Source organism: Castor canadensis, chromosome 14 (genome assembly GCF_047511655.1).
Source record: "Castor canadensis chromosome 14, mCasCan1.hap1v2, whole genome shotgun sequence".
Taxonomy (NCBI): Eukaryota; Metazoa; Chordata; class Mammalia; order Rodentia; family Castoridae; genus Castor; species Castor canadensis.
This window is the reverse complement of record NC_133399.1, coordinates 107014465-107040159: the sequence shown is the minus strand read 5'-3', so window position 1 is coordinate 107040159 and position 25695 is coordinate 107014465. Positions and strand designations below refer to the sequence as shown.

At 38.8% G+C, this 25695-nt stretch overlaps 2 protein-coding genes across 20 annotated transcripts in view; one reads left to right on the top strand and one right to left on the bottom strand.

Moving 5' to 3' along the window:
• Nucleotides 1-7724, bottom strand: part of Hmbox1 (homeobox containing 1) — a 168642-nt gene extending 160918 nt beyond the window's left edge. For all 14 annotated transcript variants that reach the window (XR_002212020.2, XR_012441577.1, XR_002212021.2 and 11 more), the window contains exon 1: nucleotides 7419-7724. The gene's annotated coding sequence lies outside the window, so the exon portion shown is untranslated. The remainder of the gene's footprint in view (nucleotides 1-7418) is intronic.
• Ints9 (integrator complex subunit 9) overlaps nucleotides 7697-25695 on the top strand; it is a 100531-nt gene continuing 82532 nt past the window's right edge. For 2 of the 6 annotated variants that reach the window (XM_074055257.1, XM_020157955.2), the window contains exon 1: nucleotides 7753-8201. Coding sequence is in view for 4 of the 6 variants with exons in the window: in XM_020157955.2 (XP_020013544.1) it covers nucleotides 8193-8201 (9 nt within the window). In the remaining 2 variants the exon portion in view is untranslated. Of the gene's footprint in view, nucleotides 8202-8224; nucleotides 8467-24482; nucleotides 24552-25695 lie in introns of those variants that run through there. The other 4 variants (XM_074055254.1, XM_074055256.1, XM_074055253.1 and 1 more) reach the window with 4 other exon arrangements.

Sequence of the window (25695 nt, the reverse complement as noted above, 5' to 3'; positions counted from 1 at the left end):
CTAGGAAAGAAACTGAAATTACAGGTAGCTAAAAAAGCTCTGTAAAGACAAATCTGACTTATCTGGAAGTAATAACCGATTATTTATCATATTCTTGTCAATGAAGCAACTTAAACTTTAGTCTTTTTTCCAAAGCAAATTATCACAGTATTGACAATTTAAAAATTGTCTCAAATTCAGAGGAGACAAAAATCACATGACCTGTTTTGTGTGCTAATATCACACAACTGTGACACTGACATTTAAAAATTCTCTTTATCAAACAGATCGTAACAGGGCAGCAAAGTATAACCAGACCTGTAAGTAGTCTTTAACTTGATGGATCTTTCTTATACTCAAACAATAACAGTATCTAAATCTCTCCTCCTTTTTTTCTTTAAAGATCCTTTCTCTGAAAACAATCTTTGAATTTACTTTTTAAGCTAATACCCTTGCAATAAGTCCAAAATAAAACTATGACATAAACTCACAACCAATTAATCTGACAAGTGTGCATTCACACTGTCACGGACCGAACTAATGTCAGAATAGTTATAATTTTGGTCATCTAATACGGATTTCAACATATTTCCACTCTGGTAAGAAATGTATCTGTCAGGTATGGTGGTGCTAACACTCACAGGGTTGAGGTGAGTTTGAAGCCAGTCTAGGCACATAAAAAGTTCCAGTGCACATCAACCGACAAATAGATAAAGAAAATGTGGCATATATATGCAATGGAATATTATTCAGCCATAAGTAAGAATGAAATTAAGTCATCTACAGGAAAACAGATAAGACTAGAGATTATTATGTTAAGCAAAATAAACCAGACTGAGAAAGACAAATATCACTTTCCATCTCATACAGAATCTAATACTTCAAAACAAATCACAGGAATGTAAAACAGGTTCTGAAGAGTGTGGGTACCAGCAGGAGGCAAGGAGGGCGAAAGGAGAGGGTGTTGAAGGGTGAACATGGTGAAAGTACTTCATGTACAAGTATGAAAAAAGAACAATGAAACCTACTGAAATTGTTTTAAGGAGGAGAAGAGATGAGGGGGAGTGATGGGGGGTAATTTAATGGGGATACATTGCATGCACATAGGAAATATCACAATGAAATTCCTTTGACACCTAATATATGCTAAGAAAAACAGGCAGAAAAAAGTTCCAGGCCAGCCTGCACTATAAAACAAGATCTGTCTTAAAAACAAAACAAAAAAAGGAAATATATCATTTAAGCCTTGAATGCATTTTAATCTTACATGTTTGTAGAAAATTTCAATGTTATTGTTAAAATTTACTAGAAAAGTTTAATGAAGCCAGACACTGGTGGTTCACACCTGTAATCCTAGCTCGTCATTAGGCAAGAGATCCGGAGGATCTCGGTTTGAAGTCAGACCAGGCAAACAGTTCACAAGACCCTATCTCAAAAAAACCCATCACAAAAAAGGGCTGGTGGAGTGGCTCAAGGTATAGGTTCTGAGTTCAAGCCCCAGTACCACACACACAAAAAAAAAGTTTAATGAGAACTAATATTATAACTCCTCATTTAAACAACGCTTGGCAATATTTGGGTTCTTTTTTGGTTCTTTTCTTTGTGGTGGTACTGGGGCTTTGAACTCAGACAAGCGCTCTACCACTTCAGCCATGCGCCCAGCCCTTCATACTTTTCTTTTTTTTTTTTTCCAGTTTGTTGTTAGATTGGGTCTTGAAATTTTTGTCTGGGACACCAATCCTTAAATTCTTATAACAAGAAAACATAATAGGAATTTTCATAAAAACTTTGAAGACGAAAATGACCAAAAAATTTCTGAAATACAAAAGGCAAAAGAGTAAAATTACTGATCCAGTAATTGGTATCTTTCTCCTTAGTTACAATGACAGAACAATAGAACTTATGAAGAGGAAAATTATTCAATCTTTATCGTAACTGAATAGATTGAATAGTTCTGGGTCTTGATTTTGTTGTTGGTTACATAATCTAACCAGGTGATAAAATGGCACAGAACTATACACACACATTGTACCAATGTCAATTTCCTGGCATTTTTATGTTTGTTTATTTTGTGGCGCTAGAGATTGCTAGGTAAGTACTCTAACAGCAAACTATACTCCCGTCCTCCCCACATTATTTTAACATTGTACTAAAGTTTTGTAAGATAGGGGAAAGTGAGTGAAAGTTACAGTGTTCTCTTAATATTTTTGCAACTTCCTATGGATCTATAATATGGTATGTCAAAAGCATTCCAGTAACTTAGCAGCATTCTAAGGACTCAGGATAATCCTCTGAAGTACTATTTTATCCCCATTCTATAGAAGAGGAAACTGAGATACAGATATTTTAAATTACTTGTTCAGGGTCATATAGTGGCAGAACCTGGAGTTGGACATGAGTTGAATGACAAATGTTTGGATGGATCTGAAAAATACAGGCAGAATGACTAAAAGTTTGGGTTTGTCTGAAAGGCTGCAGACCTAATGAAGGATTACTGGACAAGTATGTCTGACAATCAAATTCACATTTTATTGTGGCAAAATTTCTCAGGTACAGGTGTTGAATGACTAATGAAAAAAAAAACTGAATGCAACAAGATTAGTTAAGAGATGACGTAATTAAGTCACAAACAATAAATTAAGGGAACAGCAATAGAATGAAAAGAATTGAATACATACAAAGAATGCAAAATTAACTTGCTTTCATGACTGAATGAGGAGTGAGGCTGATCATAAGGCCTGACAAAGCAGGCCCAGCAAGAGCTTTAGGTTTTAACAATACTACTACCTTATGGAGATCTTAAGGCAGATAAACAGATTCACTATTAAGTCATATCCTCATTTCAGCAATAGCCATAGCATTTGACTTTCCCTTTGTAAAAGCTGTTACTCCAGACATTAAAGTTTAATATCTAATTGTTTAATATGTATGTGGTGATTAGAGTTAGTAAACATTTCCAATACACCAAACATGGACCATCACTGGACACAAATAAAACAGAAAAGTTACAGAGAAAATATCTGCAGTATGTAGAATTCAGTAAATATTTTCAGCATAATTTAAGAAAAGTCTAAGTGCCCTTTGAATGGATTAGAATCATTTATCTCTTAAAAGGAAGGAGGCTGGTGCCACCTGTCTTAAGAGTCAAGAACATTAACTGATCATGCCAAAGCTAACCCAGATTGTTACTTTTCTCCTTTTGTTCACAAATGTAAAAAACAAAAAACCACTGTCTTTATAGCCTAGGGATCTATAAAACTTTTCATCATTAAGATTACAATAACCGCTAGAAAAACTTACTGTACCTGCAAGCTTGTTATCACTGTAAGGGTAAATGGTGCTAAAGCCAGGGATTTCCAGTAACAACTCTCTTGGAAAGTGTTCAAGACACTGTGATTGTAAATTTTCAACTTGTTTTATCTAAAATCAAGGGGGGAAAATGGTTATCTAAAGCACTTGATTATGTTTAGATGCTAACTAAAAGGGTGTGTGTGTGTGTGTGTGTGTGTGTGTGTGTTGCTCAGGATCCAAGCACTCTTTCACTGACTGAGGTACATCTCCAGCCTCACTAAAAGTAATCACTTGGAAAAATCTTTACTCTGCCCCTATAATGGGTCCTAAGCCTAATAAAAGCCATCTGGAGGATAACTGCACCTAAGAATCTAAGTCACCAATTAATTACTTAGTACTATTTTGAGAAAACTTTCGAATAGTTCAGATTTTGAGCGAATTGAGTTTTGGCAGAATCTGCTAAAATAATGGTTTATAAAGACACCAAAAATCTCCAAAGTTTCTATAATGTGGGCAGAACAAACTGGCGGCTACTGTTTGGTTTCTGCTATTCCTGGCTCAGATAAGCCTTCATGGCTGAATGACTGATAGATAAAGAGATAAAAAGATGCTGTGCATATGTGTGAGTGCATTTGTACATAATCTGTGACAACCTAGATGAGCTGTGCTTTCTATTTATCACTTTTACAAAGTTCTACTAAATTGAGAAGAAAAAGCCAGCAGTTAACAGAAAAGCCTAATCAAATAATAGCAAAAGTAAGATTTTGGAAGCCAAAAAAGTAAAGCAGGTACAGAAATCAAACAAACAAAACTCAATACATTTTCACAGAGCACTTTGAAGTTTATCTGTAAATGTTCACATTTTAAAAAGTTAAGTAGTACACCAACTTTCATTTATAAAAAATACCATTCCAAGATAAATTTACAATTTCCAAGAGAAATAACTCAAGAATGAGGGACTGCACACACAAATAACAAAAGAGATGCAGTAAAATGAACAGAAATGGCAAACATGCTTTTACTGGCAACGGGGGTGCAATCTGAAATATAACACTTGGTATGGACTGAATCTAATGTACAGGAGACTCAAAAAGAACAAATTAGGATGCATTAATTCCACATACACTGAAAAAAGCAATAGCATTTCAATCAACACTTGTAACAAAAATTGCCAGAATCAAACATTGAGAGGTTTTGGTGTTTTTTTGTTTTTTTTTTTTTTTTTTTGCAACATACCTTACAACTTAACAAACTATTAAGTTTCTTGTACTAACGCTTTAACTAAGGATATGGGTTAGCCAACTGAAAATGCCCAGCAGGGAAAATGAAACCTCATCGAAGGCATTCATTCAGTGTAATGCTGAAGGCTCCTTTTCTTAATGAACATTTGTTACCACATAGTGTTAGGTACATGCAGTACGCAAAACTAGCAACAGACTGGTTAAAAACAGCTCAGCTTTTAACTTTCCAGAATACAGACAACATCTTTAGAAGCAATCACATTAAAATAAATGTGACTTTAGAGCTACAGGATGAAATTTTAAGCTGGACAGGCACCAATGCCCTGGTGTTCTACTTTTTCAGTAAACCGTGTGACTTCCACATGCCAAGAATGTTTTATGCTTTAACCTGCAGTAAAGGCTTTATATCACTTTAATGTCCCAGTGCTTAAAATGCAACAGAACCAGCCCAATGAAGACAAAGAATATATCTGGTTCACAGGTAATGATTGTGACTCACTAGTAGTCAGAAAAAGTTTAATGAATGTTTTTTCCAGTAAATAACTTTGCATTTCCAGAGATGAAAACAAAAAGAGAATCTGAGGAAAGATGAAAAAAGAATCTTAGTTTTTATTTCTAAAATAATCATTAAACATTTTAGAATTCCCTGATTATCAGAACATGTTTCAGAAAAATACAAATAACACTCTATTATGTACTTACATAGAATTTTTTTCTCCAGTTTTTGCAACATAGTATTTTAGGTTAAGATAAATCTTAAAAATAAGTAATTCCAGATATCCTGGTCTCTAGCAAACCAAAAGTTCTGCTCTGGAACAACATAGTCTGTATTTTAAATTGAAGATTAGAAGACATGTTGTTTTTCCTATTCAGGTTAATCTAAATATATATGCTACCTCATGCTTATAGTTACCTTATCTCTGTGAATGACCAGCAGCAGAAATTTCAAATCGAAGGCAATAAAACCTACCATAAAATTAAACAGTGTATCTGTGACTTTCAGTTCTTATGGAATCTAAAGTCCCTTACTGATAAGTGGCTATTTAAGAACTGATAAGTTCTGGACCAATATGTAAATACATTAAATTCTCAACAGTTCAGATAGGAATTATGCCAATTCCTATAGTTATTTTAAAGTCTATGATACTATAAAATTGTCAGAGGAGCAGGGTTATTGAAGATCTTGTCTTTCAGATTGAAGGAAGCACAAAATACATGATTTTAAGTTATCCTGGTGTAACGTTATTACGTATCAAAGACTGTAAGAAACAAGAGATGTCGCATTCCTCTTCCCTTTTTAACTTCAATTGAAAACTGGGGGAAAAAATGTCAAATTTCCCTAACTTGACTTATAAATGTAATCCAACGAGATCTAGCTATGTAGTTGTGCAATTTTAGTAAGTTTAATGCAAAGCACTTATGTGATAATTATCTGTGGCATAACTGCAAAGTAAAAACAAATGCAGGTCCTTTTCAGTTAATGATGCATTTTACAGAAAACCACAAAAAGTACAACCATATTAGTACAAACTAAATCAAAAAGCGCAGGAGGTATTCTATCCATCAGGAGAAGGAAGGAAGGAAGGAAGGGAGGGAGGGAGGGAGGGAGGGAGGGAAGGAAGGAAGGAAGGAAGGAAGGACTTCTATACCTACAGAATCCTAGAGAAATGAACTAGTCACATCACTACCCTATATGACATGAGGTTTTTTAAAAGCTTCAGATTAAATAAAAACAGCAATCACTTTGTATCACTCAACTTTACACAGCGTAGTCTCTTCGCTGCCAACTGCACTCTTCCCTTCACCTACCCAACGCTTCCTCACTCTTCTATCCCAGCTTTCAGGCAAATGGGAGACAGCAGGGTGGGGTACAAGAAAAACACCAACAGCGCCTTTCAGCGCATCGTCACCCTCTTCCCCGCAAATAATTTCCAACAGTTTCCCCGACTTACGAAAATAAATCGCCTAATCTCAGCTCACACAACAGACATTCTGTCTCTTTAGAAGCCACAGACGTCTACACGATCCGGCACTCCCGACCCCCTGCCTATGCCCCCCACTTTTAAGTAGCTGTTAACCGACTCAACACGAAGATGACAAGATACCTCTACGTACTGTTTCGGGGTGGTGGGTGGAGGACTGCTTTCAAAGTAGCCCCAATCGTGTAACAAACACTCAGTTCCGGAATAAAATATTAGGAAACACTTTTCCTTTCCCACCTATCTCCCGACTTGGGGAGGCACAGACAGCCCCATCTCCGCCCCGCACCATCCCCGCGGTCCTCCCGCCCGGAGTTCCGGATGGACACGGGTCCGGGGAGGGGGCGGAGGCGGGTGGCGGAGTGAGCGCGGGCAGCCGCACGCAAATGAGTTGCAGAGCCCAGCAGCCCCACACCGCGTCCCCAAACCCGCACGTCCAGCCCCGGAACTCGCGCGCGCTGCCCGGCCCCGGCCCCGGCCCCGGCCCCGGCCCCGGCCCCAGCCCAGGCCCAGGCAAAGCGGTGCCCAGCTACCTAACTTCCCATCCACGGACATTCCAGCTCGCAAGTGGTCGTCGCAGTCACACACCCCAACAAACCAACACACCTCACTCACCACCACCTCGCAGCTTCCCCAACTCCGAGGAGACCCCACCTCCAGAATTCAAACCTTCCGCCCATTAGCGCAGGAAACCACAAGAGTTGGGGAGCAGTCGACGCCTTTGCATGACCGCCCCACCCCATAGCCCGCGTTCGATCACCCATCGGAAGCCCCCCGCTTCCTTCCTCCACGCAATCCGACTGCTTAAGAGACCCGTCCCTGGCGCCCACTCACTTTCTCCCCAAAACCCCTCGATTTTTTTCCCTCTCTTAAAGTGAAGAGAAAGAACTGAGGAAAGAGACTCCTGCTTCAAAACCGCTTGACTCACCTCGGAATCCTGGCTGAGTTCTCTCTGCCCGGCACAGCCCCCTCCCCAACGTCCCAACGCCAAGGGCTGAGGTAGGGAGGAGGGAAGCGGGAGGGGGAGGGGTATCTTCCGTGCGGGGCGCCCGTCGGGAGGGGCTGGAGAGGGCCCGAGGCCCGCGCTGGAAGAGCAGAAGGGGGAGGGGAGGCCCCAATCTCCCAGTCTCCCCCTGAAAACCTCCCTTGTCTCAATCACATCAGACTGACTGTCTTTGTCTGGCTGACAACCGCCATATTGATATCAACAGCCCCGTTCCCACCTGCTGCCGCCAGGGGTCCCTGGGAGTTGTAGTTTCTGCCTCCCTGGAGTAAAAGCGCGGCGCTCTGTGTCTAGGAACCCCTGGGAACTACAGCTCCCGGCAAGTCCCGCGCCCATCTGCCTTCCCACAGGGAGGAGGGGAAAGGGGAACCTGTGCCGTGGGGACTACATATCCCAGAATACCATAGGTGCCCGGCCCATATTGGGGACATGATATCATGCTGGGGTGGAGAGGGAGAATGAATTGGCGGCGGGGATGAATTTGAGCTGGCGGAAGAAGGTGTTCAGTGAGGAAAAGGAGGAAAAGGAAAGACTACCACATTTCCCATGATGCCGGAGGAGGACTACATTTTCCATGATGCCCCGAAAAGGGCATGAGGTGGGAAGACTGAAAGTCCCGCGATGTTCTCCGCGGCCGGCGGCGGCGAATGAACCGGAAGACGCTTCCAAGACTTGAGTTGGGAGCACCAAAAGTCCAATATGAAGCTGGTGAGTCTCGGCTTCTAGGGCAGAGGGCAATAAATGATGCCATATCGTTTTGGACTTCCACCTTGGGCAGAGAACTGTTGCGGAGGAAGGGTGGCAGTGAGGAAAGTGAGGTGGACGGACGCAAGCTGCTTTGGGGGGGTTGAGGTTTGAAGTCCCTCTCCTATCAAACCCCTCCACGCAACTGTCAGAGTCTTTTCATCACTCCTCGGCGGATCCCTTTGGTTAAACACGAGGTTGACTCACATTTCTTCATCTACAAGCTAAGGTTAGGCTCCGAACTAGGTGTAGTCTTCTCAGCTAACGCGTGAGTGTTCTAGTAGGGTAACTTCTTTCTCTAGAAAGTAGGCACTTGAGTATTTCCCTGCTGTTGATTTGACTTGAACCGAGAGTAGAAGATATTGGACTTTATTATATCGGGCACTCGTTAAAGTTTCCTGTTAACACACTCCTGCCTGCCCTTGGAATTCAGAGAAAGCCGTGGCCAAGGTGTGATCTTGAATATGAGTCCAAAACCCTGCCTCGGATTTGAATGGGCAGAGAGGACGTGCTAAGGCATTCCTGTTTGGGGCTGTTGGGACTGCATGAGATCTGAGGGGAGATGGGGCCATTTCAGTGTCCCTAGAGAAGTCTTTGCAGCTCAAAGCTCAAGCACTGGACTTACAGGAAAACTTCTCAGGCCTTTGTTTTCAGTTTTTACTCTGATTATGCACACAGTTCTAGGAAGTTAGTTTATTCCCACTTTATTGAATTAGTGGCATAATTGGAGTAGAAAGCAGGGGTGAAATGCAGTTTCTCAAAAAATTTCTCTTTTAAAATCCTGTTGCAGCATGTTATTGTCAGGATTTTTCAGTAGTTGCTAAACAAAAATGTCCACAAAAAAAATTGAGCATGTTGGATATGCTCAATTTAAGAAGGCAGGGAAGTGTGAAAGGTTTTTCAGTAACAGTTTATTTGTGAGGATATCAGAGAAATTGGTTTGCTTTACATACACCTTGCCTCATGAAATCCTCCTACTTATTTAGAGATGTGGAAATATGGAAGGGGAAAAAAAATCATTTGATTTTAGAACCAAAAGATACCTCAGAGGAAAAGGAAGTGTTATATTCCCTCCCTCTTTTCTTTCAAACCGTGTATTACATACTAAAACTAACTGGGCAGTGCAAAGATAGATGATCTGTAATGCAGAGTTCCCATCAACATACCAAAGTGGTTGCAAAAGCATTGTTGCTCAGTAAGTAGGACTTGGGTGTTGTGGGTTTGAATAAATCCCAGGGGGTTAGAATAAATCTTCTCATGACCTAAAAAATTTAACTTGTGTAGTGCTTCAGGACTAGGAGGTAGGCTGCTTTTTAAATTTGTATCACAGGGGCTGGGGATGTTGCCCAGTGCTAGTGTGCTTTACTAGCATTCCCAAGGTGCTGGATTTGATCCCCAGAGCTGGGGGAAAAAATGATACCATGAAAGAAATACAAATTCTTGTTTATATGATATTAGGACTTTCTAAGCTATCTTTCCCATGTACAACCTATGACCACATCTTTTTGATACTGCTTCCTCAAGGAACATTTCTTGAGTAGATTTGCTTTTCTCCATTCTCACTAATACTGCTTTTGTGTGAGCTTTTTTCACTTGGAACTTGGAATTCAGTAAGACCTTTTAAATGGTCTCCTTGCATTCAGTCTTGACTCTCTCCAATCCATCCTCTATTGGGTATCCCACAGTTATTTTAAGTTTCCATTGTTTTAAACTCCGTACTCCCCCCCCCAACCCCTCTTAGTAGCTTTCTTTGCTCTTAGGATAAAGTCTTATTCTTAACTGGTTGACATGGCCTTGAAGAATACCTTTTCACATCCTTGTGTAACCTCCTTTTTTTCTTTGCTCCAAGCATATCACACATCTAGTTCTTGAACTCGCCCTGTTTCTTTTACCTCTGGGATTTCAGTATGTTCTATTGCCTGCCACATTCTCTTTTGCCTGGCTAATGTCTTCATATAGTGGAGATCTCTGTTTAAATAGCTCTTCTTCAAGGTTTCCTAGAGTTAGGTATCCTGTTACACGCTTCCACAGCACACTTTCTGTTTGTAGGATCTGTAATTGATTTTATGTCTGTCTTCCCTCATAAAGACTATATATTCCCAGTGTCTGACACATAGTGTGATCTAACTAAATCGTAGTTGAATAATTTCTGAAAGACTGTCAAGATATGTGAATACTGTTGCAAAAAGATTATGGGATGAAGTTAAGACTACAGTAAGCCATAAGCTTTGGAATAAAAAAAATAGTAATCATTTTTAGAACACTCACTCACTGTGTGCCAGACAGTGTCCTAGGTACTTGTTGTACAGTGTTCATTTAACCCTTTGATCTAATGTGAGTTTCTGAGCGGTGAAGTGACTTGCTAAAGTTAGACAGACTAAAAATGATAGAGCTGAGATCAGAACCCATGTCTCCCTAACTAGAGAGTCTGTTGTGTAGCAAGGGCAGGGACTATTAACACCCTGCACAGTGCCTAGCACTTTTGGGTTTTGTTTTGTTTTGGTTTTGGAGAAGGGGGGGTGGGGGGGAAGGTTCTCTCTCTGTAGGCCAGGCTGGCCTCAAACTCCTGATCCTCATGCCTCTCTCCAGAGTGCTTGCTGGGATTACAGGTTATGTGTCACTATGTCCAGCTTAGAACCATTTTCAAAAGAATAAGAAAATTGGAAGTAGATCTTCTAAATTGGCGCATTTTAGATGATGTTCTTCTATTAGTACAGATTGAACGTAATTGGGTATACCCTGGTGGCCAATTCAGCTAATGATGGAGATAAGAATTTACCAGAGTCCTTTATAAAAGACCATGTAACAAAAAATACTGAGTACAGTGACAGCAAATGAGTTTGAATGATCTAGTCGTTCAAATGGATGGAGATTAGAGTAAATAAGCTGGAAGAAGTTCAATAATGTAGAATGTGTAGTGCCTTGGTATTTCCAGAGAGAGAATCTTTTTCTAGCTTATTCAGTCAACAAGGATTCATCATGCAACCACAGTATCCCTTAGCAATCAGAGTTTCCACACGTTCCATTTTAACATATTTGACCCATGACATGGAATTATTTATGATTTTGCTGAGGCACAAATTTGAATGTGACTTTCAGATTAATGATAATCCTTTGTAAATGAGACTGATTGCTTCAGTAGCCTTGGCTTTTTGCATATTTGTTACTCTCTCATTAAAGGCCCAAAAGAAAAGTCATTGAAGTTTGTATTATACTATACTTATTAACTTTGATGGAGGAAATTTTATGCTGTATTTGTATTTACAATCTCAAATTTTTAATTTAAAATTTGAGAAGGCCAGGAAATACATTCTTCAATGGTGTACACTTCTTTATGAAAATTGTTGTTTGATTTCTACTGGCTTAAACTTTTAACTCACCATTACTCCTGGGAAAACAGATGGAGCAAAGAAATGAATTCATGCACTACTCCTGGATGAGGGACACATAGAACATCAAGTGCAGTTGTAGATAATGTAGAAGACCTCTGCTTGAAAGGGGCAAATCCTGCCCCAAGGTCAATTAACAATTAGCAAGGGGTGTGGTTAACCTTCACCTTAGAGCAGTGGATTATTTTTTTGCAATTTTCAGAGTTGCACAATCCTTTTGACTCTGTAGAATGTGGGTCCAAAACAAAAAAAGTTTCTTGCTGTAAATTACAAGCATTCAAAATTTTACTGGTGCTTGGTACACCTATTACAGTGTGATTGTTCAAATGTCAACCTGATTTCACTCTTTTCTGTTTCTCCTTGCTGGTTGATTAGAGTGCCCTCATGTGTCTTTTTGATATAATGTCACTTCAAGCCTTTGAAAGGTCGTATTTATCACAGCCTCAGTGCAGTAGGTTTTTCTCCTTTCATAATTTCCTTGAACTGAAGGCAAGCTATGTGTGACATAGACCATGTTACACACCATGATCTGGAGTGCGTTGTGATAAAAATGGGTATTTTACATTCCAGAGTCCTAAATTGTTTCTCTGAAGATTAAATCTTTTATACTAACAAGGCAAAAAAGTATACTGATGCTGGGGTGTTTTTTTGTTTTTTTGTTTTTTGTTTAGTAATACTGAAACTAAAAACAGTAAATCTGGCTTACCTCTGGTTGCTCTTCTAAAGCATGCCTCTTCTTGCTTTCATAGCAGCAGCACATTTGTTTTATGATAGGTTTGCTCTGATTGCTCAAATCCGTCCGCCACTGGCTCTGATGATCAGCAGTGTGTATTTGACAAAGCACTCCCAAGAGCTAAGGGTGCAGTGCAGCCACTGCACTCAATAAAAGCTAGCCATCCCAAATGGAAAATTCACTTCTGGCTTGCTACATGTCAACAGAGGTCCAGGAATAAACCAACCCTCAGATCTCCATCACGAGCCACTCATTCACTCAACAAATCTTTCTGAACACTTCCTCTGTGCTAGGCATTGCTCATAGTGCTGAGTATATTGCAGTGAACAAAAAAGATTTATTCCCTGCCTATATGGAACATAAAGCTTAGTGGGCTTACTGTATGATTCAAACAGTATTACAGTGGATGTCATGATGTAGAGATAGTGTTAGGCACAGTCTCAAGTATTTTTGTAATAAAATGGTAGAATCCATTAGTTGTATTCAGCAATACATGTTCTTAAAATTTTAAGAGATGAGGTACAGTTGTTTTCTACTGTACAAGTGGCACATGAGAATAGATTTCCCCCACCCGTGCCAACAGTGCTGTTTGCTCTGTGTGTCTTACTAATATAACTTCTGTCATCTATCCTCACAACCTCTCCATCTGCTTGAGACTTTTGCCATATTTAGTAAATGTACCATAATAGTGATTATGGGTGTGGGAATATGTACCAGAAAGGGGAGCACATTTCATCAGTTAAAAATGCGGTGCCATAAGAATCATTAAAAAGAGTTTTATAAAAGATCTGTGTTGATGCTTTTAAAATGCTGATGCATGGACATAGAAATTAAGATGGTGAAATTGTGGGATCAAGCAGATTAGAGAGGCAGCTGGGTGTGTGGGGGTAAACAACAGAGGAGATTCCTTACACGCCAAGAAAAAGATCAGCTAGTGAGATGAAGCTAGGAGTTGACACCTCAGGCAGGACTAGACTAACAAAGGAGTGAAGGCAAGAATGGGAACAGAAAGGATTGGGGAAACTGTGGAAAACTGTTGAAGAAAAGAGTCAGCTTGAAAGCCCCAAAATATTCAGTGATCAAGACTAAGAAGGACTGATGGAGTGGCTCAAGTGGTAGAGCGCCTGCCTAGCAAGTGTTAAGACCCTGAGTTCAAGCTCCAGTACTGCCAAAAAAAAAAAAGACTAAGAATTTACTGTGAGAAAAACAAGAGGTTTGAATTGTCCCTTACTGACCATATATCTGAAGGAGATGATACTTACATTTATTGAAAGCACAACTGAATGAACTTTACCTCTGAAAAGATGGATAATCAGACATATGATGTTCAAGGAAGCAATTCTTGAGTTTAGTTTTTTTTTTTTTTTGCCCTTAAGGTAGTTTATTTTTCATCATTCGTATTTATAAAGAGATGGGAAAGGTTTATAGTTAGATGTCTTACATAATCAACTTTCAGACTTAACAGCGTAAGCAGAGATCGTCTTTCCCTAAATACAGTATTTCTGTTTCTCCTTTGCATTACAGTAAAAGAAAGCATAACTAGATGTCCTAGTCTAAGTCTTTAGTGTTTTTTCCAGCATGTGGAAATATGGAAATAAAGCAATAGTTTTAATAATGTAAAGCATATTACATGATTGCTTGTTTTTTATATTTTAAATAGTTAAGTGAGGCATAATGTACATCCTATGAACACAGAACATAAAGTGTCAAATGTAGTGACTTTGAGTGATTTTACAGTTTTGCAATGATCATCACCTTCCAGTTTGAGAACATTTTCATCTCTACAGAAAGTTCCCTCATGCCATTAGCAGTCAATCCTGATGACTACCTTTGGGCCCGTAATCTACTTTCATCTGGTGCAGATTTTTGAGTCTTTTCATTTCTGTTAGCTCATACACCATGCAGTCTTTTGTGTCTTACTTCTGTCATTTAAGCTTAATGTTGAAGCTCATCATGTTTTAGCATGAATCAGTAGCTCCATTTTATCACGCAATAATGTTTACACTATAGAAATAGACCACATTTTGTTTATTCATGAACCCATAGACATTTGGACTCTTTCTACTTTTTGGTTGTTACGATTGAGGGGACATAAGTTTTTGTATCTGATTTTCTTCACATTCTCATTTTTTCTTGCATTATTGGACTACCTAAAAACTTCCAGTACATCGTTGAATTGAAGCTGTGTACAAGCAGGCATCCTTGATTTCTTCCTGATCTTGAGGTGACCAGTATGCTTTTCATGGATGCCCCTTTTCAGTTTAAGGACATTCCCTTCTGTCCAATTGGTTGAGTGTTTTTATCATGAATGGGTCTTGGATTTTGTCAAGTGCTTTCCCTTTGTATCAAGGTTATCATTTATTGCCTGTTAAGATGATCTTAGGGTTTTTGCCCTTATATTAATATGATAGGTTTACTTGATTGAATTTTGAATCTTAAACTAGTCTTGGGATGAGTACTACTTGGTCATGGTGCATAATCCTTTGTATGTATTGCTGGATTTGGTTTGCTAATATTTCATTGAGGATTCTTGCATATGTATTCATGAGAGATATTGGTCTATAGTTTTTTTGGTTTTCTTTTTTTTGTGTGTGTGTGTACTGGGGCTTGCACTGAGCCACTTTATCTTGAGCCATTCGAGATAGGGTCTTGTGGACTCTTTAACCAGGCTGGCTTTGAACCACGATCCTCCTGATCTCTGCCTCCTGAGCAGCTAGGATTACAGGTATTAGCCACTGGAATCTGGCTTATAGTTTTCTTGTGATAACTTTGTCTGACTTTGGTATTAGGATAATATTATTGTCATTGAATAAGGTAGAAAATGTTCCTTCCTTCTCTGAATTCCATAAGAGTATGTAAAGAATTGGTTTTTGTTTGGGAGGCAGAGATCAGGGGGTCAGTTACAGGCTATCCCAGGAAAAAGTTCTCCAGTTCCCATTTCATCCAAAGGCTGGAAGCCTCTGTCACCCCTACTACAAATAGGGGGATCCACACAAATAGGAGGATCAAGATGCAGACAAGCTCAGGGTTAAAGCAAGAACCCATCTCAAAAATAACCACACACACACATACACACACGCGTGCACTCACGCATGCATACACGCACACACACAGACTAGCAGAGTGACTCAAGTGGTCGAGTGTCTGCCTAGCAAGTGTGAGGCCCTGAGTTCAACTCCTCAATACCACCAAAAAGAGAGAAAGAGAGAGAAGAAAACAAAAAATTTTTTTGTTTTGGGTTTTTTTTGCAATACTGGGGAATGAACTCAGGACTTGGTGCAAGCACACTACCTGTTGATCTATCCCCCTCCTCGTCCGCCACAAAAAGTATGAGGTTAGATCTCATTGTGAGGTTGGTTTTGTTTTGTTTTGAGACAGAGTCTTGCTATGAAGTCCAGGCTAGCTTCGAACTCGCCATCCTCCTTCCTCCATCTGCTGTGATTATAGGCATGAGCCCCAAACACGGCTGCATTATGTCTACTTTAAACCTTTGGTTGAATTCATCATTGAAGCCTCTGGGCCTGGGCTTTTCTTGGGAGAAAATTAATTTCTCTCTTTTTTTGAATTAGTGTATATTAATTATATAAAGAGTTTCATTGTATATATCTATAAATGCATATAATGTATTTTGATCAAATTCACTCCCCTCTTTTACTCTCTTATCCCCCCTCTTGGGGGAAGAATTAGTTGATATATTCAATTTCATTACTTTCTATTTGTGTTACTTTTCAAATTCTGGCAAAATATACACAATATAAATTTTAACATTTAGCTATTTTTAAACTAATAGTTCAGTACCATTAGGTGTAGTTACAGTGTTGTGTAACAATCACCAGATTGTTTTCATCTTCCTGGATTGTATCCATTAAACTTAAGTACCCATTCCCCAGTCTACCTCAGCTCTTGGGAGTTACCATTCGACTTTTTGTCTATGTGAAATTTGACTACTGTAGGTACCTCATATAAGTGGAATCATAGAGTATTTGTTCTCTCGTGACTGGCTTTTTTCATTTAGTGTAATCATCCATGTTGTCTTAGGTCTGAATTTCCTTCTTTTTTAAGGTTGAATAGTATTCTATTCTATGTATAGACTGTATTCTATTTAACCATTCATTTGTTAACAAATTTCTTCCACCTTTCCCTATTTCAAATGCTGCTGTTATGAACATAGGAGTACAAATACTTCTTCAAATCCTTGCTGTCTGTTTTTTTGGTTTTTGTATTGTTTATTTAGTATGTACCCAGAAATGGAATTGCTGGATCATCTGGTAAGGCTGTGTTTAACTTAATGAGGAACTCCGCCCCTCCCCCATAGTATTTTCCATGGTGGTTGCATCTGCACCGTTTTATAATCCCACTAGCAATGCTGCATAGCTCTGATTCTTCCATGTTCTTGCCAATGCTTGTCATTTTCTGCTTTGTTGTTGTTTTAGTAATAGCCATCCTGATGGGTATAAAGTGTTATCTCAGGGTTTTGACTACCATTTCCTTAGTCATTATTGATGTTGAGCATCTTTTGTTGTTTTTTTATTTTGGTAATAGATGCACATTGTTTTGGGTTGTTTGTGTGTTTGTTTTTTCTTGGTTTTAGTTTTGGTTTTAAAAGCAAACTGAACATGTGAAAAGATTCCCTCTTAACTCCTTTCCAGCTTCCTAGGAACAATGTCAGGAACGAGTTTTTCGTGTGGTCTTTGGAGACCATCTGTGGGTAATGTGCTTGTATATAATTAACATCCCTCTTATGTCATACATTAAATACTGAGATAGGATGCACATTTGATTTGGCATGTTGCTTCTTTTAGGTTAGAAATGTGCAGATCATTTCATCGATTTCCAAAACCATCTCATTTTATGAAACTGCATACACACACCTAGTGAATTAGAATCTACATTTAACAGTATCACAGTCTTTTTATTTCTAAGCAATGAAGTGTTTTCAAAGTCTTTTTAAGTATTTTTGAATTTTTTAACAGACCACTTTGTGTTTTCATTGCCTGAGGGAGAGTTTACCATTGTGGATATTAGCCTGGAAGATAGAGTTCCACTGCATCCATCCCTCCCAACTGTTATGAAAATTATTCATTGTTACTGAAGCTTAATGTGTGGTCTTTTTGCTAATTAAGACATAATTTATGAAGCTAATGCCACTAGATCTAAAAAATATACTCATGCCATTGCAAAAAAAAAAAAATCAGTTGCATAATATCCTAATGTTTAGATATACCCTAATTTATCTAACCAAACTGAGGTCCATAAACATTAGGTTATATTCAGTGTTTTGCAACTACAGATCATGTTTTATAATTTTTGTTAGTGTTACTGGAAAATACCTCAGCAGAAAAAAAATTCAAGCAAGACTCAAAGACACAGTAAAAGTAATAGTTTATTAGAAAAGGAATTCATTTTCCATAGACTGAAAGTGGATCACCTGTTGAATGAGAACAACATATCAGGTTCGGGTTTTGGAGTTGGAGTGTTTTTGAGGAAGTCTTAGCCCCAGGTTCATTTGGCCCCTGGGATGAGTTCCTTTGGGTAAACTACCAGTTCCTGCTCTAAGTGATCGAGAATTCCTGTGTGAAATTCCTAGTTTTTGCTCCATCAGGTGTCTAGGGTGCGGCTCTTTTTAAATTAAAGAGATTACCTGTGTAAACTCCCAGCACCGGGCCTAGCTAATGTGTAGGGTGTGGATTACCATTAAATAAAGAAAGGATTAAGCTTTAGGTGCATGGCTGAGTTCAAAGCATCTTGTGATATTTCCTGGCCTCTGGCTACTTTATCTTAATAGAGACCAGTCATCTGTGGAGTTGGGAAGTTTAATGACAATGATTTTCTTTTTTTTTTTTTTTTTCCCCTTCTCCTGTGGCCACTGCTTATGTCTAGTTGCTTCCTGTCAACAGAAGAGTATCTGGAATACATTGCTGGGGGTGAAATGATAGTTCAAAGTGTATGGGCATTTTTATGTAGTTTTATTGTCCAAATGCCCCCAAAGGGATTTGTCACTTTACACTAGCTATCCCAGTGCTCACAATGTTATCATCAAACTTACTTTTTTCTCACTGAAAAGTGAAAAAATGATATGTTATTGTAGTTTTAATTTGATTTTTCGCTACGTGTGAGATATGGAACATCTTTTCATATACTTACTATATATTGATATAAATATATTTTTCCATTTCCTTCTGAGTTCTGTTCCTCTTGATCTGTTATTCCAGTACTAAGCTATTTTACCTTAAATAGCTTTGGGGTGTATTTTACTGTATTATAATACTTGTTCCTGCTCATTACTCTTCATATTAGAATTTCCAGACTGTTCTCAAACATTTTTTATTAATTATATTTTTAAAGTTAAATTCGAAGCTTTATACAACATGTTCTTCAAATACGCACTTCTCTCAGCTTTTTTTTATTACTATTTTTGTGCTGGGTGGGCGTACATTGTGGCATTTACAGAAGTTTTTACAGTATATCAAATATGTCATACTTGAATTCACCCCCTCCACCGCTTTTTTTGCTTTTTTTTCTTTTTTACATTTTTATCAGCATATATTAGTTGTACATACAAGGGAGCTTTGTTGTGACGTTCCCATATGTACTTATCCTTCCACCTCATTCCCTACCCTTCTACTTAAACTAAGCCAGCAGGTTTCAGTGTTCTTTTTTCATACATGCATATAAAGTACATCTGCATATTCACTCTCCTTCACCTATCCATACTCCGCCTGCCTCCTTGACACTAGGACACACCCCTGCCAACACCTGTTTTACGTTCTGTCCTGCATTCTTTTAAGTGTATATTCATTGTTCAAAGGTGTTGATCATCGTATTTCACTCATGCATATTTTGCACTCTGTTACTCTCTCTCTCGTTTTCCACCTACCCCTCAAAAACTTATTTTTATATAGAATTTAGATTTTTTAACTTTCATTAAAGACTTAGAATTATTCTTATTGAAATCTTTTTAATATTTTACTGCAATTAGGTTAAATTTATAAAATTTAAGGAGATAATTGGCCAATTTTAAAAAATATATCATTGAGTCTGTCTTTCATTTGAACCATTTGAAATGTGTCTTTGTAACATGTAAAACTTCTTCCTATTTTATTAGTTTTTTGGTTTTTTTGGAGGGGTTGGAGTGGGGTTTGAACTCAGGGTTTTGCTCTTGCAAAGCAGGCACTCTAACAACACTTGAGCCACACCTTCAGTCCTAGATATTTCCTTTTAAATATGTATCTATATATCCTTGTCTTTTTGGTGTTACTGAGTTGGACTCTTTTCCTGCATGGGTAAAAAGCCTATTTATTTCTTGTGTTCTTTACACAACCCCTTGTTGAATTTCTTATTTTAGTTTTTTTCAGTTAATTCTTGTGGGTTTTCTAGGTGTACAACTTTGCCGACAATTTTTTAAACTTCATTTCTTTCTGTGTGTAGTTATACCAGATTATGCATGCAGGATAGTTTGGGATGGGAGTGGTGGTGGTAGGCATCTTTGTTCTTTGTTCTGTTTCTGGCGTGAGTGACTCAACACATCACTGTGAATACAAACTTTTGGCTTGAAATTTTTATGTATTTTAAATTATATGCTATAGCTAGCTGCTTGCTTTCTCTAAAATTTTCCAGTCATTAAGAGAGTGAGATTCTTTTACATACTCAACAGCAAGTTATTTTCTACAAGGAAGATCTATTTGTGTTTTATTGTTTGTCCTAGGCAGTTAATTATATCTTGTAAGCCACTTCCAGACTTGTTAAGTAAACAATGGGGTTTATAACTTAAAGTCTTAGGTGGTACATAGCAGACTGATAGAAATAATAGACTTCTGTGACCTTAAAAGAAATTGCAAAGTTTCCTTGGAAAACAGAACAGCCAGAAATAGTTTCTGTGTACTTCAGAGACAAGCCTGATAAAGCCAAGAAATGTAAACAAATCAGTCTGTTAAAATAAACATAATTACTACACATGCCCAAAAAAAGTCTTTGTAGGAACAAAAATGGGCTCAGAGCTCTAAATGATGGCTTATTTATTTTAAAAGACTATTTGATTCAAACTGTGTAGATACAATAGGAAGAAACTGTTGATGAACAACTCTATGATAGTTAAGCTAGCAGATAAGAGAAGCAATAACAGAATTCCATTGTTTGGTTATATAACTCAGTGAATGTTACTAAATACCTGTGGGGTTTTTGTGGGGTTTTTTGGCAGTACTGGGGTTTGAACTCAGGGTCTACACCTTGAGCAACTCTACCAGCCCTTTTTTGTGAAGTGTTTTGTTTGAGATAGGGTCTCATGAACTATTTGCCTGGACTGGCTTCGAACTGTGATCCTCCTTGATCTCTTGCCTCCTGAATAGCTAGGATTACAGGAGTGAGCTACTGGCACCTGGCTAATACCTGTCTTGTACAAAACATCCTCACTACTGTGGGGCTTGCTAAAGATGAACCAGACATAGACCCTACCTACTAGTAACTCACCATTTAACAAACTGTATACGCAATGTACTCTAGTACATGTGTACTGTAGTATGTGATTGGCTGTATGTCATTTTGGTAATAGACTATGATAAAAAGCAGGTGGTGTTCTTTATATAACAGTAAGGTTATAAAGTTCAAGAAAACAAATACTGCACGTTTTCTGTCATATGTGGAATCTAGCCACAAAGAGAGAGAGAAGGAGAGAGAGAGAGTGTAAAGCATGGATGTAATTGTGAGACTGTTTGGAAGGCTGGGTAGGGAAAGAGGATGATGGGGTGCTGAATAATATTCAAGTACATTGTGCCTGTGTAAAGATGACATGAAGAAACCCAGTGAAAACTGTTAAAAATGGAGAGGAGGACAGAGAAAAGCAGTAGAGGTATTAATCTGGTCAAAGTGCAGTGTATGCAGTATGACATGCCACAGTAAACCCCTCTGTGCAATTAATATACACTGATAAAAATGGCCCTGAACTTGGTTCTTAACTATTTCTTGGGTTTTTTCTGTAATTGATACTTTAAGAAACATTTAAGTTTATAAGTTCTTCAAGAAGTAACACTGAACTGGCCTTAAAAAGTACTTCAGAGACTGGATATGCAGCTCAGTAGTAGCGTGCTTGCCTAGCAAGCACCAGGACACTGGGATCAATCTCCCCAGCACGATTTTAAAGAGAAAAAAAACAAATATGTCTGGATAGGAGAATTTGTCTTATTCTGGGCAGAAGGAACAGTTAAACTAAAAAGAATTTGAGAAGTGAAGTGTTCTCTTTCCCCAGAGATAGACAAGTACAATATTTTATGGTTTTTGCTTTGTTGTGCTTTGCTGCACTGTACACAAAAATGGACACGCTTCTGCCTACTAACATCCTAATTCATTATTCATTATTCTTTATCTGTTACATTGTATGTAACATTCAAACATAGTATGTTTGTACATTTTATTACAACAGTAGATGGCTGTAAGTGGAACAAGGGCACCCTTGCTAAATATAATTTACTGGAAAGGAAAGCTAGGAAGGTAGATTGAAGCCACTGCTGTTGGGCTTCCACACAAGGCTTAGGGTGTGAATAGTAACAGAGTAAGGGTTCCCCTTACCCCAAGAAAATTTTAAGAGCTTAAAGTAAGAATTGTGAGCATGTGAAGCCTTTAAATTCATCTCTTTGGAAATCTAGGACAATGGAGTGAGAAGAACTGTATTCTGCACAATTAGAAACTTTGGAATGTGAAACAAAAGGTATAACTTTACTGCAGTTACAGAAAATATTTTGAAAAGTGACATATAATCAAAATAAGAAGAATTTAGGGAGCTTAGCAAATTCATCAAAGCAAATACAAAGTCAGAATTGCCTGTCTAGAACAGAGGATTACACCAAGCATTTTACAAAGGACCTCCTAGGCAGTGACAGAATCACAAATGCATCAGAAGGTGAAAGGCATCCTGACAATCAGTGGGACCGGTTGATGGCTAAGAATGCCCAGATATGGAAAAGGAGACAACAGAAACACTAATGAATTCTTTGGCTTGCATCTTTATGAGAAAGGCAGAAAGGGGGAGTTCCCATTCAACCATACTTGATAAATGTGTAGAATATTCTCAGTCCCATCAACAGATTGGATCTAAATAAATCAGTAAAAGGTATGATACTATGCTCAGAGTTGTGTTTTTAGGTATAATTTTCATATAGCAAATCTAGCATAAATTTCAAACATACATGCAGTACATGCAGCTTTATGAGTTTTTACATATGTGTGTTCATGTGTTCACAATACAGACTAAGATATAAAACATTTCTGTCAGTGTTGTCCCTTTCTCAGTCAGTAACCTCCCTTCCAGAAAACCACTTCTCTGACTTACATTACAGTGCTCTATTTGCCTATTCTTAAACATTTAAGTGGAACTATACCATGTGGCTCATTTGAGTCTGCCTGCCTTAACTTCGCATAATATTGACTTGAAACTTTTAAAAGATTGGAAGTACAGAAATATTGGCTTGAGTGTCACAAAGCCTGAAGTCACCTATCTGCACATAGCAACTCAGGAGAGGAATGACAAACTGCCTTTGATATTTGCATCTTTATGTTGGGTTGTCAGGGGACCCTGAGAAATTCAGCCTGATAAAACCTATTTCCTTGCTGGGTCAGCTGCTGAGATTCAGTGAGAATCTGTCAGGTAAAGCAATGTGATTTCTTTTCATAAGAAATCAACCTCATTAAATGGAGTTCTTCCAAGGAACTAACTCAAAGAAAACTTGTTTCTTCTTCTTTTTTTTTTTTTTTTTTTAACTCAGGACCTATACCTTGAGCCAGTCCACGAGCCCTTTTATTGGAAGGGTTTTTTTTTTTGAAATAGTGTCTCGCAAACTGTTTGCCTGGGTTGGCTTCAAACTGTGTTCCTCCTAATCTTTGCCTCCTGAGTAGCTTGGATTACAGATGTGAGCCACCATTGCCCAGCAACTTGTTTCTTTAGCACATATTTTTAGAAAGCTTTCTCATAATAAAAATAACCCTTATTACAGGATCAATGAACACTATTGTAAGAACATTTTTAGAATATTATTGAGAAATATAAAGAAAATAAAAAGACATCTGAAATCCTACAACCTCAAATAAATCAATGTTTTAACATTTTGTTATTGTTACGTGCCAGTTTTGAGGGTCCTTGTCTTCACAGGCCAGAGAACTGGCTCATGAGGCAGCTGAATGAAGAGCCAAAGCCAGTATATAAAGTAGGATTTATTAGAGAGAAAGGAAAGGCTACAGCTAGAGAAGCGCAGTGGAGCCCTGAAGCCAGTAGCTCGCTGCTGGGGTTTTTATGGGCGTTCTAGCTCTGGATTAGGTGGGTTTTTCTCATTGGCCATGGATTCGTGGGCTTTCTCAGATGAACTGGTTTGGTTTGCACCTTTATTGGGGAAGGGGAAACAATCTTGAGAGCATTTTGCTCATCAGCCTTGTGGTAGATCTATCAGATCTGTATCTCTCCTTTAGGATGTAGGAATGCAGGCCTCCATCTCCTCAGGATGCAGGAATGATCCGGCCGTCCATGGGGGATGGGATACTCGCTCATCTGCCTTAGGTCTCCAGACCCAATAGTATGAATTGTGCTAGAGTTGGTATGTGCACTGATACCCTTTTGTGTGAGTCACCCCCAAAGCTGTCAGTCTCTTAGAGTAGATTTTGCTCTATGTTGGAAATGTAGGCCCCAAAAGTGACCACGTGGAGAGGAGTGATCTGGCCAAGAGATTCTTTATTGCCGGGTAGGAGAGGGAGAGAGCCAAGAGAGAGAGAAGCAGGAAGGGCAGGGGCTTAACCCCTCAGTGAGACTCAGCATGATCTGATTGGTTAGGATCTTATGGTTCATGCTGATTGGAGGTTGGGGCAGAAGGAAGATTCAAGCTAGACTTGAGGCAGGACCATGACCCTGGAAAACAGAAGCTTAAGGGTGCAGTAAGAACCGAAACCTATCGGTGCCATTATTGCCAACACTCTGAGTAACAGAAAGCCTGAAGTCATGGTGACTTAAAACAGCATAAATGTTTACATTTCTGTACTGATGAAGTGTGGAGATAAGTAGTCCAGGACTGGTATGACAAATCCAGGCTTTCCTGCTAGCTTATTGCTCCACCATCTGCAGTATGTGACTTTGTCTTCATGTTCCAGGATGACATTTCCAGCTCAGGCCCTCATATATGTGTTCTAGCCAGCAGGAAGGTGAAGGGACAAAGAAAGGTATGTCCTCTTCATTTCATATGTTCTCAGAGTACATGTACCACTCTGACTTATCTTGTCAAAACTGACCTACAGGGATAGGTAGGAAACCCAAAACATGAAAGTGTTTGATGTCCCCACTGCAGAGGAACTAATACAGAAACCTTTAAGTGACAGAGGTCAATATGAGAAAGGGATCAGGAACCTGTGAAAAGATCAGTTAGAAATTGTAAGGTACTGCCAAATAAAGACCACGCCATGTGTGGAAAAGAAAGATTTATTGGAACCAGACCACAGGACTGTCACTCTTTAGGGTTCAGAGTGCAGTGGCTTGGCTGAAAATGGGTAGTGGGCTTTATAGGAGGGGGCCAAGCCATGGGGGAGGGAGAGAGTCTCTGGTCTCCTATATCTGCGATCACCAGATGGAACAGGTCGACATACCAGGCTAGTTCAGTAACTAGAAGTTCCTGAGGTGTTTTGCAAGCTGAGAAACAATCAGGCAGGGGAGAAGCAAGTGGTCATAAATCGGGGTCTGGTTTCAGTGCTAGCCTCAGGACCTTCTGCCCACCCCAACAATGCCAGGGACCTAACAGAGATGAATCAACTTGGGTTGTAACACATTTGTACATGAAGCAATGCTAGGAATCTCTCTGTATAGCTATCCTTAACTCAACTAGCAAAAACACTTTGTCTTTCTTATATTGCTTATGTCTTCTCTTCAACAAAATTAGCGATAAGGGCAGAACAGGTTCTGCCTGGAAGCGAGAAGGGTTGGGGGAGAGAGGGAAGGGGCAGGGGGAAGAGATGACCCAAACAATGTATGCACATGTGAATAAATGAATTAAAAAAAAAAATTCTGACCTACATGACCACATCTAGTTGCACATGAGGCCAGCAAATACAATCTTTATTCCATATGGCCGTGATTATAGCGTAGACTTGGGATTCTAGTATAACGAGACAAGTGTAGCGGAAAGGAGACACTGTGTCGTAAGCTTATTCATTTTGAGTATCTGTGTAGTCCATTTTGAATATTTTCCAGTATAACATTGAGTGGATTCATTCTACTGTTAAACATTTTGATTTCATTTCCTACCATCCCAATCAAATACTAAATAGAAAATACTATATATTTACGATTTTTGTACCCATCTAATTATTTACT